The sequence below is a fragment of the Sebastes umbrosus genome, chromosome 15 (genome assembly GCF_015220745.1).
Source record: "Sebastes umbrosus isolate fSebUmb1 chromosome 15, fSebUmb1.pri, whole genome shotgun sequence".
Lineage (NCBI taxonomy): Eukaryota > Metazoa > Chordata > Actinopteri > Perciformes > Sebastidae > Sebastes > Sebastes umbrosus.
In genome coordinates, this window is record NC_051283.1 from 31013313 (window position 1) to 31032516 (window position 19204).

General features: G+C 42.4%; 1 protein-coding gene across 1 annotated transcript in view; it reads right to left on the bottom strand.

Moving 5' to 3' along the window:
• Positions 1-10890, bottom strand: part of col28a1a (collagen, type XXVIII, alpha 1a) — a 31237-nt gene extending 20347 nt beyond the window's left edge. The window contains exons 1-17 of the mRNA XM_037795407.1: positions 10770-10890; positions 8153-8718; positions 6816-6836; positions 6403-6462; positions 5306-5359; positions 5164-5208; positions 3928-3954; positions 3781-3825; positions 3630-3674; positions 2428-2481; positions 2262-2330; positions 1850-1918; positions 1370-1438; positions 1080-1148; positions 905-973; positions 737-805; positions 37-105 (exon numbers count right to left, since the gene is read on the bottom strand). Coding sequence (XP_037651335.1) covers positions 37-105; positions 737-805; positions 905-973; positions 1080-1148; positions 1370-1438; positions 1850-1918; positions 2262-2330; positions 2428-2481; positions 3630-3674; positions 3781-3825; positions 3928-3954; positions 5164-5208; positions 5306-5359; positions 6403-6462; positions 6816-6836; positions 8153-8718; positions 10770-10890 — 1521 coding nt within the window. The remainder of the gene's footprint in view (positions 1-36; positions 106-736; positions 806-904; positions 974-1079; positions 1149-1369; positions 1439-1849; positions 1919-2261; positions 2331-2427; positions 2482-3629; positions 3675-3780; positions 3826-3927; positions 3955-5163; positions 5209-5305; positions 5360-6402; positions 6463-6815; positions 6837-8152; positions 8719-10769) is intronic.
• Positions 10891-19204: the final 8314 nt, after the last annotated feature.

Below are 19204 nucleotides of genomic sequence, written 5' to 3' on the forward strand. Positions count from 1 at the left end.
AACATGCTTCATTCAAGGGTAGTTTGCTTGTCTTACCTTCGGTCCTGGTTCACCAACACCCCTCTCTCCCTGAGGTCCAGGCTCTCCGGGGAAACCCTGGTCACCCTGGGAAACAACACAAATCACTGACTGAGTTACATCAGATTCAGAAAACTTTTAATAATTATTGATTATATTTGTTCACAAATAAAAAAAAAAAGTTCTGAAGAACAGTTCACTTATTATTTTACAAAAAGGACGTGAACATTGTTTTGATAAATTACAGTATGCTCGTTCTCATCCCCCTCCACCGTGCCGTGCATCGGCTCATCCAGGTGCTACACTATATATTTTTTGTGATATAAATGATATATTATATTTGATATAAATGATCTGATTCTGATGAGATGATAAAACATGCATCCAACGAACACACTTGACTTTCCTCCCCTCTCTCCCTGCTGTTCTCCCGGAGTTTAATTCCTCTGATTCCCTCCCAGTCCCTCCGCCCAATCACATTTCAAAATCCATCCACTATATTTATTAGAAACAGCCGAGTGTCACTGCCGTTTGTGATCGTAGGTTTTAAAATACGTACTTATTCCACATATTCTACAGTTGTGTCTAAACAGAGAGAGAGAGGAGAAGACACCGACAAGCAGACAGACACAGAGAGAGAGAGATGGATAGTGAACAGCAGAGGATCAGAATCGTTTGTTGACCAGCGCAGAGAAATGCTCTACTAACTGCTACTAACCTTTGGTCCGACTATACCCAGTCCAGGAGGTCCTCTGGGTCCAGAAGGCCCAGCTGGCCCATGGTCCCCCTAAAGCCAGAGGTTAAACATCAGAATTTAAAAAATATATCGACACAAATAAAGGATAAACAGGGGGGAGTAAATTCCTGACATTTTCATTGGCCTTGCCTTTTCTCCTTGCATGCCGGTCCCCGGAAACCCCACCAGGCCCGGCAGCCCGGGGGCTCCTGTGTTCCCCTGAGGGTCAGAGAGGTGAAAGGTCAGGCAGGTCATCCTTTACAGTATCATAGGTCTTTTTATATGAGTGTCTGCAATCCCAGCCATGTTTCAAAGTTAACCGTACCTTATCACCTTTGTACCCAAGTCCTGGAGGTCCACGGCTGCCCTTGGGACCCTCGTACCCCCGGTCACCCTGCAAGAAACACACTGGGAGGGTTAAGAGGATAGGAAGGACTAGAAGAACAACATCACACATCATGTTGGCATCTTAAGACTCAAATCATACAACCATAATCTGAATGATACATGTATTCTTCTTTAAATTCAATAATTACATGTCACTAGGGCTACAGGAGCAGGTACATTTAAAAACCTCCCACACATTCCCATCAGGTGGTTTGTCCTGGAACTTACCTTGAACCCTGGAAGACCCTCACCCGGAAACCCTGGCGATCCTTGCATCCCCGGCGGCCCTGCTGGACCCTGAAACACATCAACACAAAGATAGAAGTACATGGTGAATACTGAGTTAACAGATATTACATCACATTATTAAAGGAACAGTGTGTAGGATCTGGCGGTATCTATCGGTGAGGTAACAGATTACAACTTCTCCCGCGTGCCAAGCGTGTATAGGACTGCTACGATGGGCGACGCGAAATGAGGGCTTTACTTTAAGGGTTGATAATATGGTTTAACCTGTTTTACTATTTGCCACTATAGCGAGGTGGCTAACATGTCTCTGTCCCAAAATAGAACAAATAAATCACCAATGCACACTGATCGGAAATATCTTAAATATCATTGTAGTAGACAGGAATGCGTTGATGGTATTAGAGACAATACATTTCATTTAGTAGCTACTGTTAGTTTCACTTAGTTTTGTGAACTCACCAGTGTCCCTGGTTCACCCACACCCATCGGTCCAGGAGGACCTGGTCTTCCTAGGTTCCCCTTGTCACCCTGAAAAATAAAGTTTACTGATCAGAGATAAACTGAAAAAGTACACAGGAAACACAGATAGGTAAGTAAGAAAATGTTCCTTATTTAAGCTGCTAGCTGCTAGAATTTTAACAAGAAAAAGTAAATCCGACTGTATAACACCTGTGCTGAGGTTGTTACACAGGCTTCCAGTAAATTATGGAAGTGATTTTAAAATAGTAATGCTCGTTTTTAAGTGTGTATGCTTGTGAGCTATGAACCAGCTAGACCCCTGAGGTCATCTGGAACAGGCCGTCTGGTTATTCCCCAGGTCTCCATATGTTCCATATAAATAAAGTTTGCTTGCTTGCAAACCTAAACTTACCTTGGGACCAGGGAACCCAATGCCGTTATCTCCTGGAGGTCCAGGTGCACCCCTCAGTCCTCGGTCACCCTTTTAGGAAGGACAGGAAAAAGACACGAATGCTTCAACCTGTGGACAAACTGATTTACTTGATATGTATTTGAAACTTGACTGGCAGTGTTCTTACTTTAGATCCAGCTCTCCCCTCTGGACCCTGGTCTCCAGGTCCTCCCCTGGCTCCCTGAGACGGGAACAAAACAGGAAGTAAATCCATAAGATGACATAAATAACCTATTGAATTGAACCGTATTGAACACCGGTTCCCTGTGGTGGTTACTGAGAGTGTCTTCAACCGCACCATCCAAGTGAACGCAGTCATAGTTTAAGGATTTAACGGTTGGGGTTGGAGGCAGAGACTGTGTAGAAGAAGTGGACGTAGTCACCGTGACGTCACCCATTGGTATGTGGACTGCCGTTTCGAAGCCTCGAGTTTGGCGTTTTGGCCGTCCCTATCTTGTTTTTTTGGAACCATAAGTGACACAACAGTGTGGAGCGAAGTACAATCGAATTTTTAGAATACAGAAATTGAGATAATTTCATAATTTGAAGTTGTAAAGTGATATAAGATATACGCAATACTAAGACTTGTTCAAGCTGTTTAAGGACTGGTGGATAGCGATAGTGTGATGGTGTATACTTTGGCATTCCAGGTTTATTAATACACTTCTGACAGTGTGTGTGTGTGTGTGTGTGTGTGTGTGTGCGTGTGCGTGTGCGTGTGCGTGTGCGTGTGCGTGTGCGTGTGCGTGTGTGTGTGTGTGCGTGTATGTGTGCGTGTGTGCGTGTGTGCGTGTGTGCGTGTGTGTGTGTGTGTGTGTGTGTGTGTGTGTGTGTGTGTGTGTAGGTACATTTCATGGGAACAGGTCAGAAGGAACGTAAAACCTAATGGCACTCTGACGATGGCTGCTGAAGGGGGCAACAAGCATTTAAGAAGGGAGGGAATGGATAACATGTGCCCAAATCCGTAATCCGCTGGGACAACATCTGCTCAAAGACTACAACCAAACATTGCAAGCTTGGATTCCCCGCTTTGGAAAGGCTACATTAGGAGGGGGATAAGACCTAATCCACAGCTCACATTCCACAAGTGCAGAGCAGGAGATGGACTCAGAGTGTGTGGCTTTCACCGCAGCGCTGATTGTTTCAGCGCGGATGTGGGAGGACACAGGAATCTTTCAATTTGACCACACACCCGTTCAGGTATGAAGGCTCGAACACAGAGAGCTCTCGTGGGCGATGGGAAATCAACGTGCTGCCGAGCCATTCATAAATGCACTAGACAGTACGCAAAGAGTATTTGTTAATGGGATAAAAGTTAGAAAAGGTCACCTGCTCTCCTCTAGGACCTCTGGGGCCAGGAGGTCCAGCGTCAGCCTGTAAGGAAAGACATCAGTATAGTATCAGGGTATGTACATACAGCTCCTGGCCACAGAGAAACTCAGAAGGTTGATTAAATAAATGAATAAATGATGAAACCTACTTGTTCTCCCTTTTTACCGGGGACACCACATTCACCCTGTTCGCCCTAAAAAATACAACCAGGAAAGATACAGGGAAGTGTAGCATTAAGAAACTACGGCAACGTCTCTGTGTATGGGATGTTTAAAAATGCAATAACAATACATACCTTTTCCCCTTTGCTCCCATGTGGACCCTATAGAAAGGGACATTTTAATTAAACTTATATATCAGACTGTTGACTGTCCACCATCAAAACAGCACTCTTTAATATGATGGGAGCACAGGAGATTTCATAGATCAAGTTGATCATTGTTTTATATATTAAAAGATGGATTTAATCCATAGTTGGTTCTAATTGGGAAATTATATTACTAAAAGTTATATATACCTATGAAGCTAATTTCAGGAAATACACGGATTCTTCTAGAGATAAAAAGAGAAATACCTCTCATGCCTGTGCGTTATCAGAACGTGATTAGCCTAGTTTAAGCATAGACTGGAAGCAACGGGAAACGAGCGGTCCAAAGGTCATCTCTTGGTAAAAACAGCTGGGTGCAGTGATTTTTTCTGTCATCACAGTGAAGTTGAACAGTATAGTACTTTAATGTAAAGCTCTGTAAAGAAAGGGTCAATGTAATCCATTTGGAGCTCCCTCCATGCTTCTCAAAATAGACTCATCTACAGGTCAGATAAGAGATTTTATTATTGGTCAACAAATAAATGTGCAGGATTTATTCCATAGTCTTTTATTTAACACACTTTTATACACCATTGAGCCACATGTGGGTCTGAATGTTCGTATTGTTCTGATAATTGTAGCCTACTCATAACATAGAATCTAATATGAAAGGCTAGATTCTGTTTGTTTTACTGATGAGAGAGGAAAAAAAATAAGTCATCCTGTTAACTCCGCCGGAATGCATTTGGTCTTATTCATAAAGTATTTAACATGTTTATATGTTTTCAATAACACATGTATTTCAATCTCTTCTGCATGGCTGGTTTACCTAACAAATTTGATTTATAGATAAGGCCAATTGGGTCGCGATGGTTTGTCATTTTAAAAAGAAAGAAAAACAGTTTGTACAGCATCTACAGAGACAGAACAATGAAGAAGGCAAACAATATCATGAATGGTAAATAGACTTGCATTTACATAGCACTCAATTCATTTGTCCCACAAGTCTTTTTTTAAAAAGGGAATGCACTTTATCCCCCATCATGCACTTTGACCACTCCGTCCTGGATCACAAAGGATGTCCAGCTGATCTGTGATTGTGAGCTGCAAACCGATTTCCCAACGGGTAAAATAAAGAATAGATCTATCTCTAACAGAATACCAGACTCAGAGTTACAGCTTGACCCGGGCAAGAGAAGGTTGAGAGAAATATTTGATGCTTACCTCAAGGCCCTCCATTCCTGGACGTCCGTTAATGCCAGGTTCCCCCTACAGTGACCGAGCCCAGACAAAACAGCACATCAAACGACACTTCATGGATTCTCTCTGTTACCAGCGCTGGATTACGGAGACAATAGAGACTTACACGAGATCCCTTTAGACCTGGAGCTCCGTCAGACCCCGGCTCGCCCGGTTTCCCCTGGATGAAAGAAAAGAGAGAGAGAGATTGTGCCGAATGAGAATATTTGGGCCCCTCTTTAGTTTGGACTCTGTGTGTGTAGAGGCGAAGGTGAGATGTGTGACCTGTCTGTAACCCCGTCCAACATAAACCTCCACCGCAGTGCAGCAGGTTCTCAGATCATCTGTGTTTGCTCATGTTTAATCTTCCATCGTTGACCTTTGCCTCTTTCCAAGGGCCTCTCTACCAGTGAAAACAGCCCTTCCAGCTCCCCCCCCCCACACCGTACCACCTGCTACACTTACATTGTGGGAAACAGTTCCTGCTCTTTCACATCTGTTCCCCAATAGTGCTTTGAATGCATGTCAGACGCACCTGCTGGTGGAGGCCGCCGGCCCGGGTGCTGAGGCTGGGAGAATCCCCCCCCCCTGTTATCCAGGGATAATAAGCCACTGTGTGAGCTTTACTGGGTTCTGTGTGTCTGAGGAAGTGACTGTCAACCTGAAGCCAGCACACACTACCACACCTGGACAGTACACCGGTACAGAAATAGCAACCCAGTCGCCATAAAAACATGTTGTCATTGTACTTTTCTGCAAACCTCGGGATATGTTGAATGTGGACTCACAGCATCCCAGTACACTAGACCTCTCTGTGTTGTACAAGTTACATCCCATCTCGATTTCTTTTTTGTGAACCCCCAACCTTAAAGTTCAAACTACGCCTATGGGTTTAGGCAGCACAACTACTTAATTAAAGGGACTGTTTGTAAGTTCTTACACGTATAAATCATTGCGGGTCGGTGTCCCATGTGCCAACACAAACTACACGGAATCTATCTATCTATCTATCCTCTATCTACCTACCTACCTACCTACCTATCTCTCTACCTCCCTATACCTCTATTGGCCAGTAGTAAAACTTTAGTGATCCAGTAACACTGTCTGGTCTAGTACAGCAAGATGTTTAAAGTGGTAATTTATACATTCATATTTTATATTATATGGTGTTATACAGTAGATGTTAGCACATGCAGATTTAAATGATATAAATAATACACTTACCGGACTTCCATGGTGACCCCTCTCCCCCCGCTCACACAGACAGCTCTTCGGCTGTGGGCACTAAAATAAAAGATGTGGGGAAAAGAATTAAAAAAATGTAAACAAAATAATCAACAATATGCTATAAGTGCAAAAAAAAAAAGAAATAAGGTGAAATAGTTAGATGACAAAATGAAATGAAAAAATGCTGGCCTCCGTTCTGTGTTAAAAAAAATGATTTTGTCAGGTTTTTGTCATCAAGGCTTAACACTGAATGCATCTTTCTGTATATTGTTTTTACTGTTTATCTCATCTTGAATGTGTTTCATGCACCTGTAAGAACAGTATCTCAAGACAACACTGTTCTAAATTATAATAATACAAAAACACACAGGAGTGATGTTAAAGCATGTTAAACACCTTGTAGTACTTACCCCAGCTTTGACAACTGTGTTCTGAAAGAAAAAAAGACAGTTAAACACTCATAGTGTAGTTACTCGTAGTCCAATACTGCAGGAACCATGAACTCAGAGCAACATAACAACACAAATTAGAGATACTCATGGGTCATATCCAGTCATCTATATTCAAAGGTTCCCTGAGTTTTCATTTTAAACAAAACAATCAGTAGCGCCGAGATCAAAAAGTGGCTGATGTTGTGCCACCGTGGTTCAGAGTGGTATGCCGCTGTTTAACAATAGAACGTGATCACACATTAAAACTCCACACTGCAGAACATTAACGTATGGCATATTATTTATATTATTACGCATAAACACTTTGAAATCTCTGCATTAAATGAAGGAATAACATTTTAGATCTGAAGTCATTCAATGTTCAATATATTTTACGTAAAAAATATATGGTTAATTACGGTGTTCAAATTACACCGTGGAGGGAGGGTGCTGTACTGTACTTTGTTATTGTCATCTATAGTGGTAGGTTACATAAAAACACACAATTCAAATGATTATGATTATTTAAATATTTGCTTTGATTAAAACAAATCCTGGCCAGCTGCTTAGAGCTAATGTTATGAATTTAAACAGGTCATAATTTTCTCTCTAATATCTATTTAAAGTTGCTGTGAAAACATCTCCTTCAAGCAACTGGATTTATTGAAGTTTCTCACCAAAAATATGATTTTACGAGATTACATTTGAACACATCATGATAACATTGTAATTTACCTTCTCCCAATAGTCCTTTTTCCTGAGCCGACTTTGAACGCCTCACAATAATAACTCAATGGCACCTCCGTTAACGTTGGTATCTCCAGTATTTATCCAGTCAGGACTGAGCTGCTAACGGTTCCTAACAGCTAACGTTACTAACTCTCCTCCTGCTGATGTAAACACAGGTTTGTTGTTCATAGTGAAGCTTTATAGCACCCCCTCAGGTTTAGTAGAGCCATGAGGGCTTTTTTTTCTCTCCGCCATGGCTCCGGTCCAAAACAAACTGAAACATGATACGGCGTGCGTCTGCGCCATTGTGCAGCGTAACTATGGGAAAGCATCAATAAGAGGAATCGATAGTCACGGAGGCATGAGATGCCAAGAAAGCGGACAACTACAGTTCTCTATTTCCATCACTAGCGTTTTCCCTGCTGCCAAAGTGGCGGATGTCCTGATGATTTCACCCCACTGCCAACAATTTACCCGCATTTGGCGGGGGGCGGGTGCTAATTTCAGACCCTGTACATTGTGTTTTCTCCTCAGACTATACTAAAGACTAATAACACTGATAGAACCCTAACGCAGACATGACTGACCAGTTCATTGAAGAGTCTGTCATCCAGCTGGCTGTCGGTGAGGCTGAGGACGTGCTGCTGCGGGGGGGCGCTGGCGATGGATCTTAGTCTTGCACCCAAAGGACCGTCCCTCGGCAGGCCGGACAGCCTGATGGCGAACACCCTGATGTTGTGCTGTTTGGCCTCAGCGGCGGCTGTCACAACGCTGGGGCTGCGTGGGTGGTCGGCTCCGTCCGTCATCAGCAGCGCCACCCTCAGGCTGCTGGGGGACGTCTCGCGGCTGAACACCCGGGTGGCGTTGCCGACGGCGTAGGCGGAGTAGGTGCCGTGGCCGATGAAGGTCATGGAGGCCACCCGGCTCTGGAAGACGTCCAGGTCCTGCCAGTCTCTGAAGTTGTGCTCCACCGACACGGTGCTGCTGTACTGCAGAGCGGCCAGGCGCAGACGCAGACGCCAGCCGGACGACTGGAGCTGCATGAGCTTGGTGCTGAAGCGCAGGATGAAGGCCCTCTGTTGCTCAAACAGCAGAGATCTGGCTCTCTCTGAGCTGTCCACGATGAACATGATCTCCACCGGGCAGATCAGGGCTAGGCAGGAGGCAAAACACAGCAGGCTTACACTCTAACGGCAACCATTTAGAGAAGCTTCAAGCAGTTGGTGCAGAAAAAAACATATATAACTAACTCCTAATCGAGTATCTGCAGGTTTCAGAAAGCGGTAGCCTCCATTGTTCCACCAGATATGGTCCCATCACCCATCTGACACTTCAGAACAATCTCGACAACTACTGACTATTTGGTATGAATTATCGTGGTGAACAGAGGATGATTGTTGGTAAACCTCTGATCTTTCATCTTGTGCTATACCTCTGGGTTAATCTTTTTCCTGGACAAGCCCTTTTGGTAAATGACAAGACATCTTGAAAACTAATGATAGGAATTCCAATAACCAATAAATAGAATATGAAGTTATTACTTTATACTTCTATTTTGGGTTTCTACTTGACCATGTTTGCATCAGCGGGCAACCTCCCAGTCTGAGAAGTGAAGCCAACGCTGAAGTACCTTAAACTTGCATTCTCTCTGATAACCAGCAGGGGGCGACTCCTCTGGTTGTATAGACGTCTATGAGAAAATGAGCCTACTTCTCTCTTCATTTATTACCTCAGTAAAGATTGTAAACATGAGTTTATGGTCTCAGTCGCTAGTTTCATGTCTTCTTCAATACAGCATGATGTTCATTTAGTAAATTATGTTCCCATTTAGAGTCAGATAGAGGATGCTTTAGGGCGGGGCTAGCTTGTCATTGAAAGGTCGCTACCACGGCGTTGTCCGGTCGGGGAGTTGTCTGTGTTTTTGTCGTACAGATTTAACCCTTTCACAGTGCTTTTTCACTTCATGAAACATTTTTTGGTCACCTGAGAATGTCGTATTCAGCGTTCAGTTGAACTTTGCTCCACCCTCTCGTGTCACTTCTGCTCACGAAACTAGAAATTACAACCTTGCGGTTTTTATGCCTCCGCCAATCAGTCAAGTTGCAGTTTACATCCAGGTCTGTCCAAAATGTCATCACTTTATCCTTTTAGATTTTTCTTGTAAAATTGTCATGATTAGCATATGAATTCTTGAGTTACGGCCAAAAACATGTTTTGTGAGTTAACAGTGACCTTTGACCACCAAAATCTAATCAGTTCATCATCGAGTAAAAGAGGACGTTTGTGCTAAATTTGAAGAAATTCCCTCTGGTCGTTCCTGAGGTATCGCGGACGGACAACCCAAAAACATAATGCCGCCGACCACGGCTGGCCCAAAAAGGCATAAAAACAACATGGCGACGACCAAAATGCCGAACTCAAGGCTTCAAAACGGCAGTCCACAAACCAATGGGTGACGTCACGGTGACTACGTACACTTCTTATATACAGTTTATGGATTACAGGTTTTAATGTTCAAAAGCGCCTGTCTCTTTGAGGCCCCCACCACCCCCCACTCCAGAAGAAGCTCAGTCCGCTCTGATTGGTCACCGTTTCGGGTCTTCCGCCTCACACACTGATGCCCCGTCTTCATAGCGTCACTGCAGCCGGGGACGAACTGTGCTCACCATTGACCGTATAGTTGTGACATCATAACTTTACAGAAGTCCTGACAGCTTGTTTAAAAAGGCACAGTTTCTGAATACGGGCGTCTTTCTCCGTTGTGCTTTCAATTGATACGTTCACAGTATTCTAGCACCTAGACCTGCTTTCAAATGTCCCTTTCTACCTTTAAATATCGAAAACGGTATTGGCCTCAAAAAGCCAGCGTTGTAAAGAATGATTGTGATCCCCAGAGGATTCAAATACAGCATCATTTTGTTTACATTGTTCAACTGGTAATGCACAAAAGACAGGTTATATAGGCAAAAGAGACACAGCTGACTGCTGATAGCATCAGGGTTATTAAAATTGTATCTTAATAAAGCTTGCAATTAAGGTTAAGCACGATAATGAAAACACTTAACACACATAATACTTACAATAAGACACAAGGTGTTGAGTTCAGATAATGTAAGACTTAAAATGATCAGACTTCATCAGTGACAGTCAAGGTGATACACATGCATTCATTCATTCATTCATTCATTCATACACATCACTTACTTTTGGCCTCATTAACGATGACCTGGTTATCATCTCTCTGTCCTTTCCTCCTCCTGTTCTGGCATGTGGTTGGGCTCAACAGGGCCAAAGTGAGGATGCAAACCTTTAGGAGCCACCGCATATTGTTCAGTCCAGCTGCTCAGCCTAGAACATGTAAAGAGATTATAGCAGCATACTTTGACACTTAAGCATCAGTCCTTCGACATCTTGCCATGCAGCGTTGCTTAAATCCACACTCAGCAGCAGTAACTTCACATGGACACAAGAGGGAGACAGGACTGCTCACAGATGAGTTCCCTCAGCATCCTAAAGGCAGGCCTAACTCAGATATCTGCTCGCTGTTAAAGCTGCAGTAGGCAGAATGTTTTTGGCATCATTGGGCAATAATTCCATAATAACCTTTCAGCATATTGTAATTCAAGTGTTCTGAGAGACTTCTACACCTCCTTATTGCTCTGTTTTTTAGAACATGTAGCCTGTGACGGGAGACTTTGACCAATCACAAGTCATTTCAGAGAGAGAGAGCGTTCCTATTGGCTGTGCTCCGACTGGTGGGCGGTGCTTGGTATTTCCTCAACTTGACCTCAACAGGGCTGCCGGGGCACAAACTTTACAGCTAAACAGTACACTACAAAAGGGGTTCTCAACCTTTTGTAACTTGGACCACTTTCCCAAATAAATGACAAACTGGGCTATAAATATGTGTTATGACACGGTCAGGGTTTAATGACCAACATAGATATTCAGTTTACCCTCACCCATCACTCCCTGCCATTATAAATCCAAACTATTCAGGGTCATATTTCCTCACCACACGCTTTGGAGCTTTTACTGGTGCAGGTTTGTCTCCAACATCACTTTTCGTTTAAAAAATGTCTGTAAAGAGGAGACTCGTGGGTACTCATAGAACCCTTTTTTATTCACATATCTGGAGGTCAGAGGTCAAGGGACCCCTTTGAAAATGGACATGCCAGTATTTTCTCGCCAAAATGTAGCATAACTTTGAAGCGTTATTTAGCCTCTTTTCCGCAAAGCTAGTATGACATGGTTGGTACCAATGGATTCCTCAGGATTTTTAGGTTCATATCATTCCAGTATCCTTCCTGTAGCTTTAAAACCCGCCCGCTACAACCTCTGAAAAACAGAATAGCGGCCGTTGGATTTTGAAAAGGTTAATCCAGCCATTTGTCAGTACCTCCGCGGCCCACTAGGTGGTGCTCTGAGGCCCACCAAGGGGCCCCGGCCCAGTGGTTGAGTAAAGCTGCACTACAAGATGATTCTGAAAACATCTGAGGAGAGAAATAATCATCACAGTTACAGAATATTGATTCATATTTGATCAGTGCTGCCTAGTTTGACCGTTTGGTCGGAGTTCGCGAGTGATTGACAGCCGACTCTCAGAGACGGCAGCTGGACAGCAGACCTCAGATCAGCTCTGACTGCTTGTTTTCCTCCGGTCTGTGAAATCTTGCAGATGTCGTTAGGAGCACCGGAGGACACAGAGGACACAGAGGAACATGATTTCTTTCAGATTACCTGTCTCATGCACTACTGTCAGGATATAGTAACTGTTTTATAAAAATAACTTTCTTTAATCACATTTGCTCCGTTTCTACCCACTGCTGCTTTAAAGCTGAGGTCACACTTTATAATCACAGCTGCTGTTTGACATTATCACTCTTACCTGCAGTATATACCTCTATGGTTACATCTGTTTTTACTTACTAATACTACTGCTGCTGCTGCACGTATAACTCTGTTCTACTGCTGCTAGTACTAGTGTTGGTATTATGAATGCTTGTCAAACATCTACTGCTGCAACTATACTCAACGAGAAGACTGATTTTATTTATTTATTTATTTATTTATTTATTTATATATATATATTTATTTATTTATATATATATATTTATTTATATATATATATATTTATTTATATATATATATATAGGAATGAATGAATGACTTTATTTGGAACATAAAAATAAATAAAAACAGATACAAAATAATAACAAACAAAACCAGAGTAATAGTGTCTGAAAAGGAGTAGGTAGAAATAAAACTTATATTTCCCTACCCCCTTTCTCACTTCTCCTTTATTGACTCATATATCATAGAATGATCATATAATATGATATATAAACTATCCCAGATTTATTTACATCCCAAATTAAATATATGAACAGCATCCCAAGTTTATTTACAACCCACATATCCATCTGGAGTTAAAAAAAATATATATAAACCAACCCCTTAACACAACTCTTCCTCATCCTTATATCTCACAAAAATATCTTTTTTGAATAGCTTTTTAAATTAATATATATATATATGTATATATATATATACATATATATATATATGTATATATATATATACACACACACACACATACACTGAAATTTGAATTCCTCTTTAAGTATTAACCAGTTTGTTGCTGCATTAAAAAGTTTACACATGAAACAAGATTTTTCTTTTTTTACCAAATTGCTGGTGTACAATTCATTATTTTAATAATAAAGGACAATTCAGTAAATGTATATCTATGTATTTATTTGCTACATTTGGTTTTACAAAGTTAAGAAAGTAATGTTTCAGTCAGGCCTGATTACTTTATCCATACACTGACAATATATCTCAATTGATTTTATTTATTAATTTATGGACACATTTGACACATAATTATGAACTATTTGAAGACATATTAAAACAGCTGTGTCCACTATAATGTCAGTGTGACTAAACCAGGACGAGACACGTACCTGTGTGGTGATAAAATCAGAGCTCCAGGTTAATCCATCAGTGCTGCTCTGCTTCCAGACTGGTTTCAGGGACCCTGCAGCTCCTCTGATGGGTCACAGCTCACAGGTCCCACAAGTCAGCCACATTATCAACATCTAACACTTCCTGATATCCCCTTCACAATAAAACTTTACTTGGAAAAACGAGGCAAATTTTTATTTGTGTGTTTTTTCAAGTGTTTCACACTCCGAGTTGTATTTCATATTCAAAGTCATGATTTCATTGTGCAATAAGGAGTTTATTTCGAAATTATATTTTGTAGTTCTGCATAGTGCCAACTGCTTTTATTTTGAAAGCAAAAACGTTCTGGCAAACTGATGCAGCTGCAGACAAGTTTTACTAATTATGGATTCTGATTAAAAGTAGCAATGGGTAGAAATGGAGTTAATGTGATTTTAAAAAGTTATTTTTATAAAACAGTGACTATATTGTGACAGTAGTGCATGAGACAGGTAATCTGAAAAATAAATCATGTTCCTCTGGTGTCCTCCGGTGCTCCTAACAACATCTGCAAGATTTCACAGACCGGAGGAAAACAACTAATCAGAGCCGAGCTGGAGTCTGCCGTCTATGAGAGCCGGCTGTCAATCGATCGCTAACTCCAATCAAACGGTAAAAAACTAGGCAGCGCTGATCAAATATGAATCAATATTCTGTTACTGTGCTGACTATTACTCTCCTCAGATGTTTTCAGAAACATCTTGTAGTACACGGTTCAGCTGTAAAATGAAAGAAGGTTTGTGACCCGGCAGGCATGTTGGGATCAGTTGAGGAAATACTAAACACCACCCACCAGCCGGAGCACAGCCAATAGGAATGCTCTCTCTCCCTGAAATGACCTGTGATTGGTCAAAGTCTCCCGTCACGAGCTAGATGTTCTAAAGCCTGAAAACAGAGCCATGAGGAGGAGCAGAAGTCTCTCTCAGAACACTTGAATTACAATATGCTGAAAGGTTATTATGGGATTTTTCCCCAATGATGCCAAACAACGTGTTGCCTAATATTTAAGTGCTACTTGGAAAAAAAAAACAGTTTAGGATGTTTTAAATTTAATCTTTATTGGGTCATATGCCGAGTGGCAACCTGAGAACGTTGAGCGGCTGTGAGAAACTGTACCTGGAGGATGTTGGAATGAGAAAGCTGCTCCCATAATTCACACAGACAAGGCTGAGATAAGGCCTCATGCTCAACATAAATCATCGATATGTCTGAGACCTGCCACCGCGCTCTCGCTGCAAAAAGTTACCAAGCATTCAATAAATATTACCTGGAACCTCTGAGAAAACATTCCTCCACAGAACCTCTCCTTTTATATAACATATCGGTTCGCTGCTGCTCAGAATAAACTGCTCTGAACTGACCTCATACACACCTATTCGCAGAATAAGTGGTCTATTCTGGAAAGTTTGGTAGGCTAAGTGAGGTGTGTTTACATCCATGATTGGTTCATTGTGACCTTAAAGCCATAATGAACCAACAGGGTATCTAGTCAAAACCTTCACAATAAAATTCTGACCTATTTTAGTTTGGAGAAAAAAACAATACATTTAAGATGATAAATGTGTCAAATTGTGTCTAAGTGACTAACAATTTTTTTAATTGGTCCACTATTGAGGGATAACACTACAGCCGCCAACCACTATACGGGCTGTAATGTAATCAGTTAGGGCAACCTGGCACCACCAGTTTACGTCAAATAAAAGTGCAGATTGTTATTATTATATATAGTTAAGTGTCTGACAACATTATGGAAAGGCCTACAGAAAAATAAAATGTTCTTTTTACCTTTCTGTTTGTTATTGTGTCACGTGACTTGTTGCCGTAAGACAACGGTGGAAACGTGAGTGAGAGTTGGAAAGAGAAGTGCCACGGGACGCCGGTTGTAGCGTTCCTGACTGAATGATGGTTGAACTCTTTGACGGTTCACAAAACTTTATTTAAACACACCGTAAGAGCTAAGGAGAAAACAAACTAAAGCAAAATATTACCATTTTTAACTTTCATCATAGTTCTTATCTCAGATGAATTCTTCTAGATATAACAATAAGTTTTAATAAACTTGTTGGATATGTGTGCCGTGCATATGGAGAGGCAGTTGGACAGGCTGTGTGTGAAGAAAGCAGGCCCTGGGTGCATGATGCGGTTGGCTGTATGGGAAGAGACTGGTGGGTATGCTGGCCGTGGCACACTGTCTGCAGACAGCTCTGTGTTAGGACAACACAGCCAGGCAGCAACAACAGCAGTACCAGACTGGGAGTTTAGAGGGCACTTCCTGCCACAGTTCCACATATTATGATAAGACCAACGGGCCTTTTTCACAGCACACGGCTGCACGCCCAGACACTTTCTGGACACTAGCGTGGCCTTGTGGAACGCTGCCAGGGTTGGACTGGGAACAAAGTAAAGTATGGCCCTGGAAATTTTTTGTCTGGAGCCCCCCCCCCACCCCCCGCTTTTTTTTCCCTCTCTGACATTTGCCGCTCCACCTTTTCACTCCTTCATTATCCATTTCATTTGAATTTTCATTCAACTCTTCTCTTTCTATCTTGATTTCAGTCAATTATTTCCCGCTTGACCGCTGACATTACATGGACGGATCCACTTCAAGGGGGGCGGGGACGACGGTCGGTAACACTGCACCTGCCGTGTAGGTAAATACACAGGAACAGAGGATTAAAACTGCAGAAATTGAATATTGTACATGGTCCCTTACAAATAAAATAAATAAATGAAACCGCGATAAGAAAGCAGGGCTATGTACTGACACTGTCCCGCAGACACACTGGAGAGCTTCTCGTAGTAGAGATGCCAGCCCAGCTAGTATAACACAGGTACTCACGTAGCGTCTCCCAAAGGGCCGTACATGTGCTTCTGGAGGCTTTCAAAGCTCCACCACACAGAGAGTCAGACAGTAGCTTGGTTAGCTCTGACCACCAGTTCTCCATCGGTACCAAGCCCCAAGGAAGAGCGCCGGTCGTTGATGCCAACTTTCGTAGTGGCCAAAAGGCGGTACTACAACTTCCGTGTCCGTCACGTGATGCCATTGGGCCCAAAAATACTTTTTCAAATAGACTTCCATTGGGAAAGAGACGTCTGTAACTCAGCGGATCATTTTTTTTAGGTGAATCAGCTCCCCAGTATGAACACTCTAATAGTCCTGATTTAAATCATCAGGTCCTAAAAGTTGTAAAACGCACTAATAGCTGAATCCAGAGTTATTTCCATCCTCTGTTCATGTGAATGAGGCTGATGGTACGTGTCCACAGGATCCGTCCTTTTCACGCTTGCCATTCATTGTCTATGTAAGCAGCTGTGCAATGCATTCTGGTAGCGTGGCGACGCGATTCGAGAGACGGAGCGCCACAATGGCCGTTCCTCATTTCCAAAAAGTCGGAACTCTCGAAACTCCCGAGAATCTTTTAAAATAAACGTTGTAGATCCAAAATAAAGACGGATTCAACAGCTGCAGGGTTATTTCTCGCCTCAAATGTTTTCAGAAACACATTTCGGTGAATTCTTTTTGTGAAATAAGAGAAGAAAGTTTCCAAACGAGCCTCCGTATTGTTTCCGGTTTGAAAGCTGGAAGCAGCAGCCCACTGAGGGAAAGCGTTCGTCCAATCAGGTGCCGAGTGTGTTGTGTCTAGTGACCAGGCCATGTGACCGAACGCACGCTACTGCACCTGCTCTGTGGGCCCAATGGATACGCAAGATCCGGGTACTTTTCCACTTGGAAGTCAAGCCATTTCGGCTTCATGCGCCACTGAGCAACTTTCATAGGAATGAACGGGGCCCTGCCTCCAACGCTGTATCCAGTTCTCTTAATACATCCATGGACGCTACACAGAGCGGTCCCTGTGTCACCTGACCTCCCACATCACACACTACGCCTCCTCACACTTCTGTTGCATTTTTTTAAATGTAACTTCAAAGCACCATAGAGCTGTATATCTACTACAGTACCAGGCTGCAGAGACAGATTTAGAGCCTGTGAATGGTTAGTCTACACGAGGTGCTTGCAGGTTAGGAGTCTTCCTGAACTTGCCGTATGCTTGGATCATTTGTTAGAGCTCCCTGTGGCACTTTAGCAGGCCTGACAGCTTCATACGGTCGGTCCAAAAGCCCCGCTCAGGGGGCCCTGATAGGCATGTGATAGATATGCAGAGGTTGTTTTAGACATGTTGGCTCACATTGCATCATGAAGAGCTGCTGCTGCATTCACGGGCAACTACTTACTAAAACACAGTGTCCACCTGGGTATGTAGAATATGAACTAATAACCTTTGGAGGTATGGTAATGGTTTAAACGCAGTGAGTTTTACAAGATCCACAGCTCAGTGGAGCAGTTATTGTGGTCATCTCACGGTTAACAAGCCCAACAGAATGGCACCATAAACATCCAGCCCTCCACGAGAGACTTCGACCAATCACAGGTGGTTTCAGAGAGAGAGAGAGCGTTCCTATTGGCTGTGCTCCGGCTGGTGGGCGGTGCTTGGTATTTCCTCAGCTGATCTCAACACGGCTGCAAACTTTCTCATTTTACAACTAAACAGTACACTACAAGATGATTCTGAAAACATTTGAGGCGAGAAATAGGCAGAATATTGATCCATATTTGATCAGCGCTGCCTAGTTTGATCGTTTTATCGGAGTGATTGACAGCTGCTCAGAGACGGCAGGCTCCAGCTCGGCTCTGATTGGTTGTTTTCCTCCGGTCTTTGTAGATGCCGTTAGGAGCACCGGAGGACACCGGAACACAGAGACACATGATTTTTTTTTTCAGAGTACCTGTCTCATGCACTACTGTCAGGATATAGTTAGCATTTTATAAAAAAATAACTTTTTTCTGCAGCTTTAAGAAGGTGATTTACATTATCATGACTGATCATGACTTACACTACTTGAAGAAAGCACACAGAAACTTCACTGATGTATGAGTGTGATGATGAATTGGGTAGATAATTGCTTTTTTAAGGTCAATATTGTGAGCAGTCAGCGTGGACCCACCGACAGGATCAAGAGTGTTCATTTTATTTGACAGTTTCAGGAGTGTCAGTCTGTAAAACCTGAACATGAAACGTGCCTCATTCTGCCCGTGGAGCTGGTAACTCACTCAGAACTATTCAGTTATAGCTTTAGTTTCCTACTGAGAACTAAATCAAAAGCTTGTCCAACGTTCTGAAATAAAACAATGAATACTTGGATAAAATTGGTCCATTACAAAGATGCTTAAGGACGGGTCCATCTGCGTTCTTTTTCAAATGGAAACGCCCAAAAGCAGTGATGTAGGTTACCAAAGTAAGCTAATCAATAAGGCCTCTCTACAACCCTTTAGATCAGAGGTCAGCAACCTGCGTCTCTTCAGCTCCTCTCCAGTGGCTCCCTGTGGATTTTAAAAAATGGAAATGAATAACTGTTTTTTGTTTACATTTTAATTTTTAATTATCATTGTTGTAGGTCTATGGTACGACGGTACGACGGAGGATTAGGGCCACATTGAGGGAAAAAAATAAATCTGAGATTTCGAGAATAAAGTCATAATATTATAAAGTAGTAATTTTACATGTTATTTTCTTTTTTTCTCGTAAAGTTATGACTTTATTCTCGTAATATTATGACTTTATTGTGTAAATCTC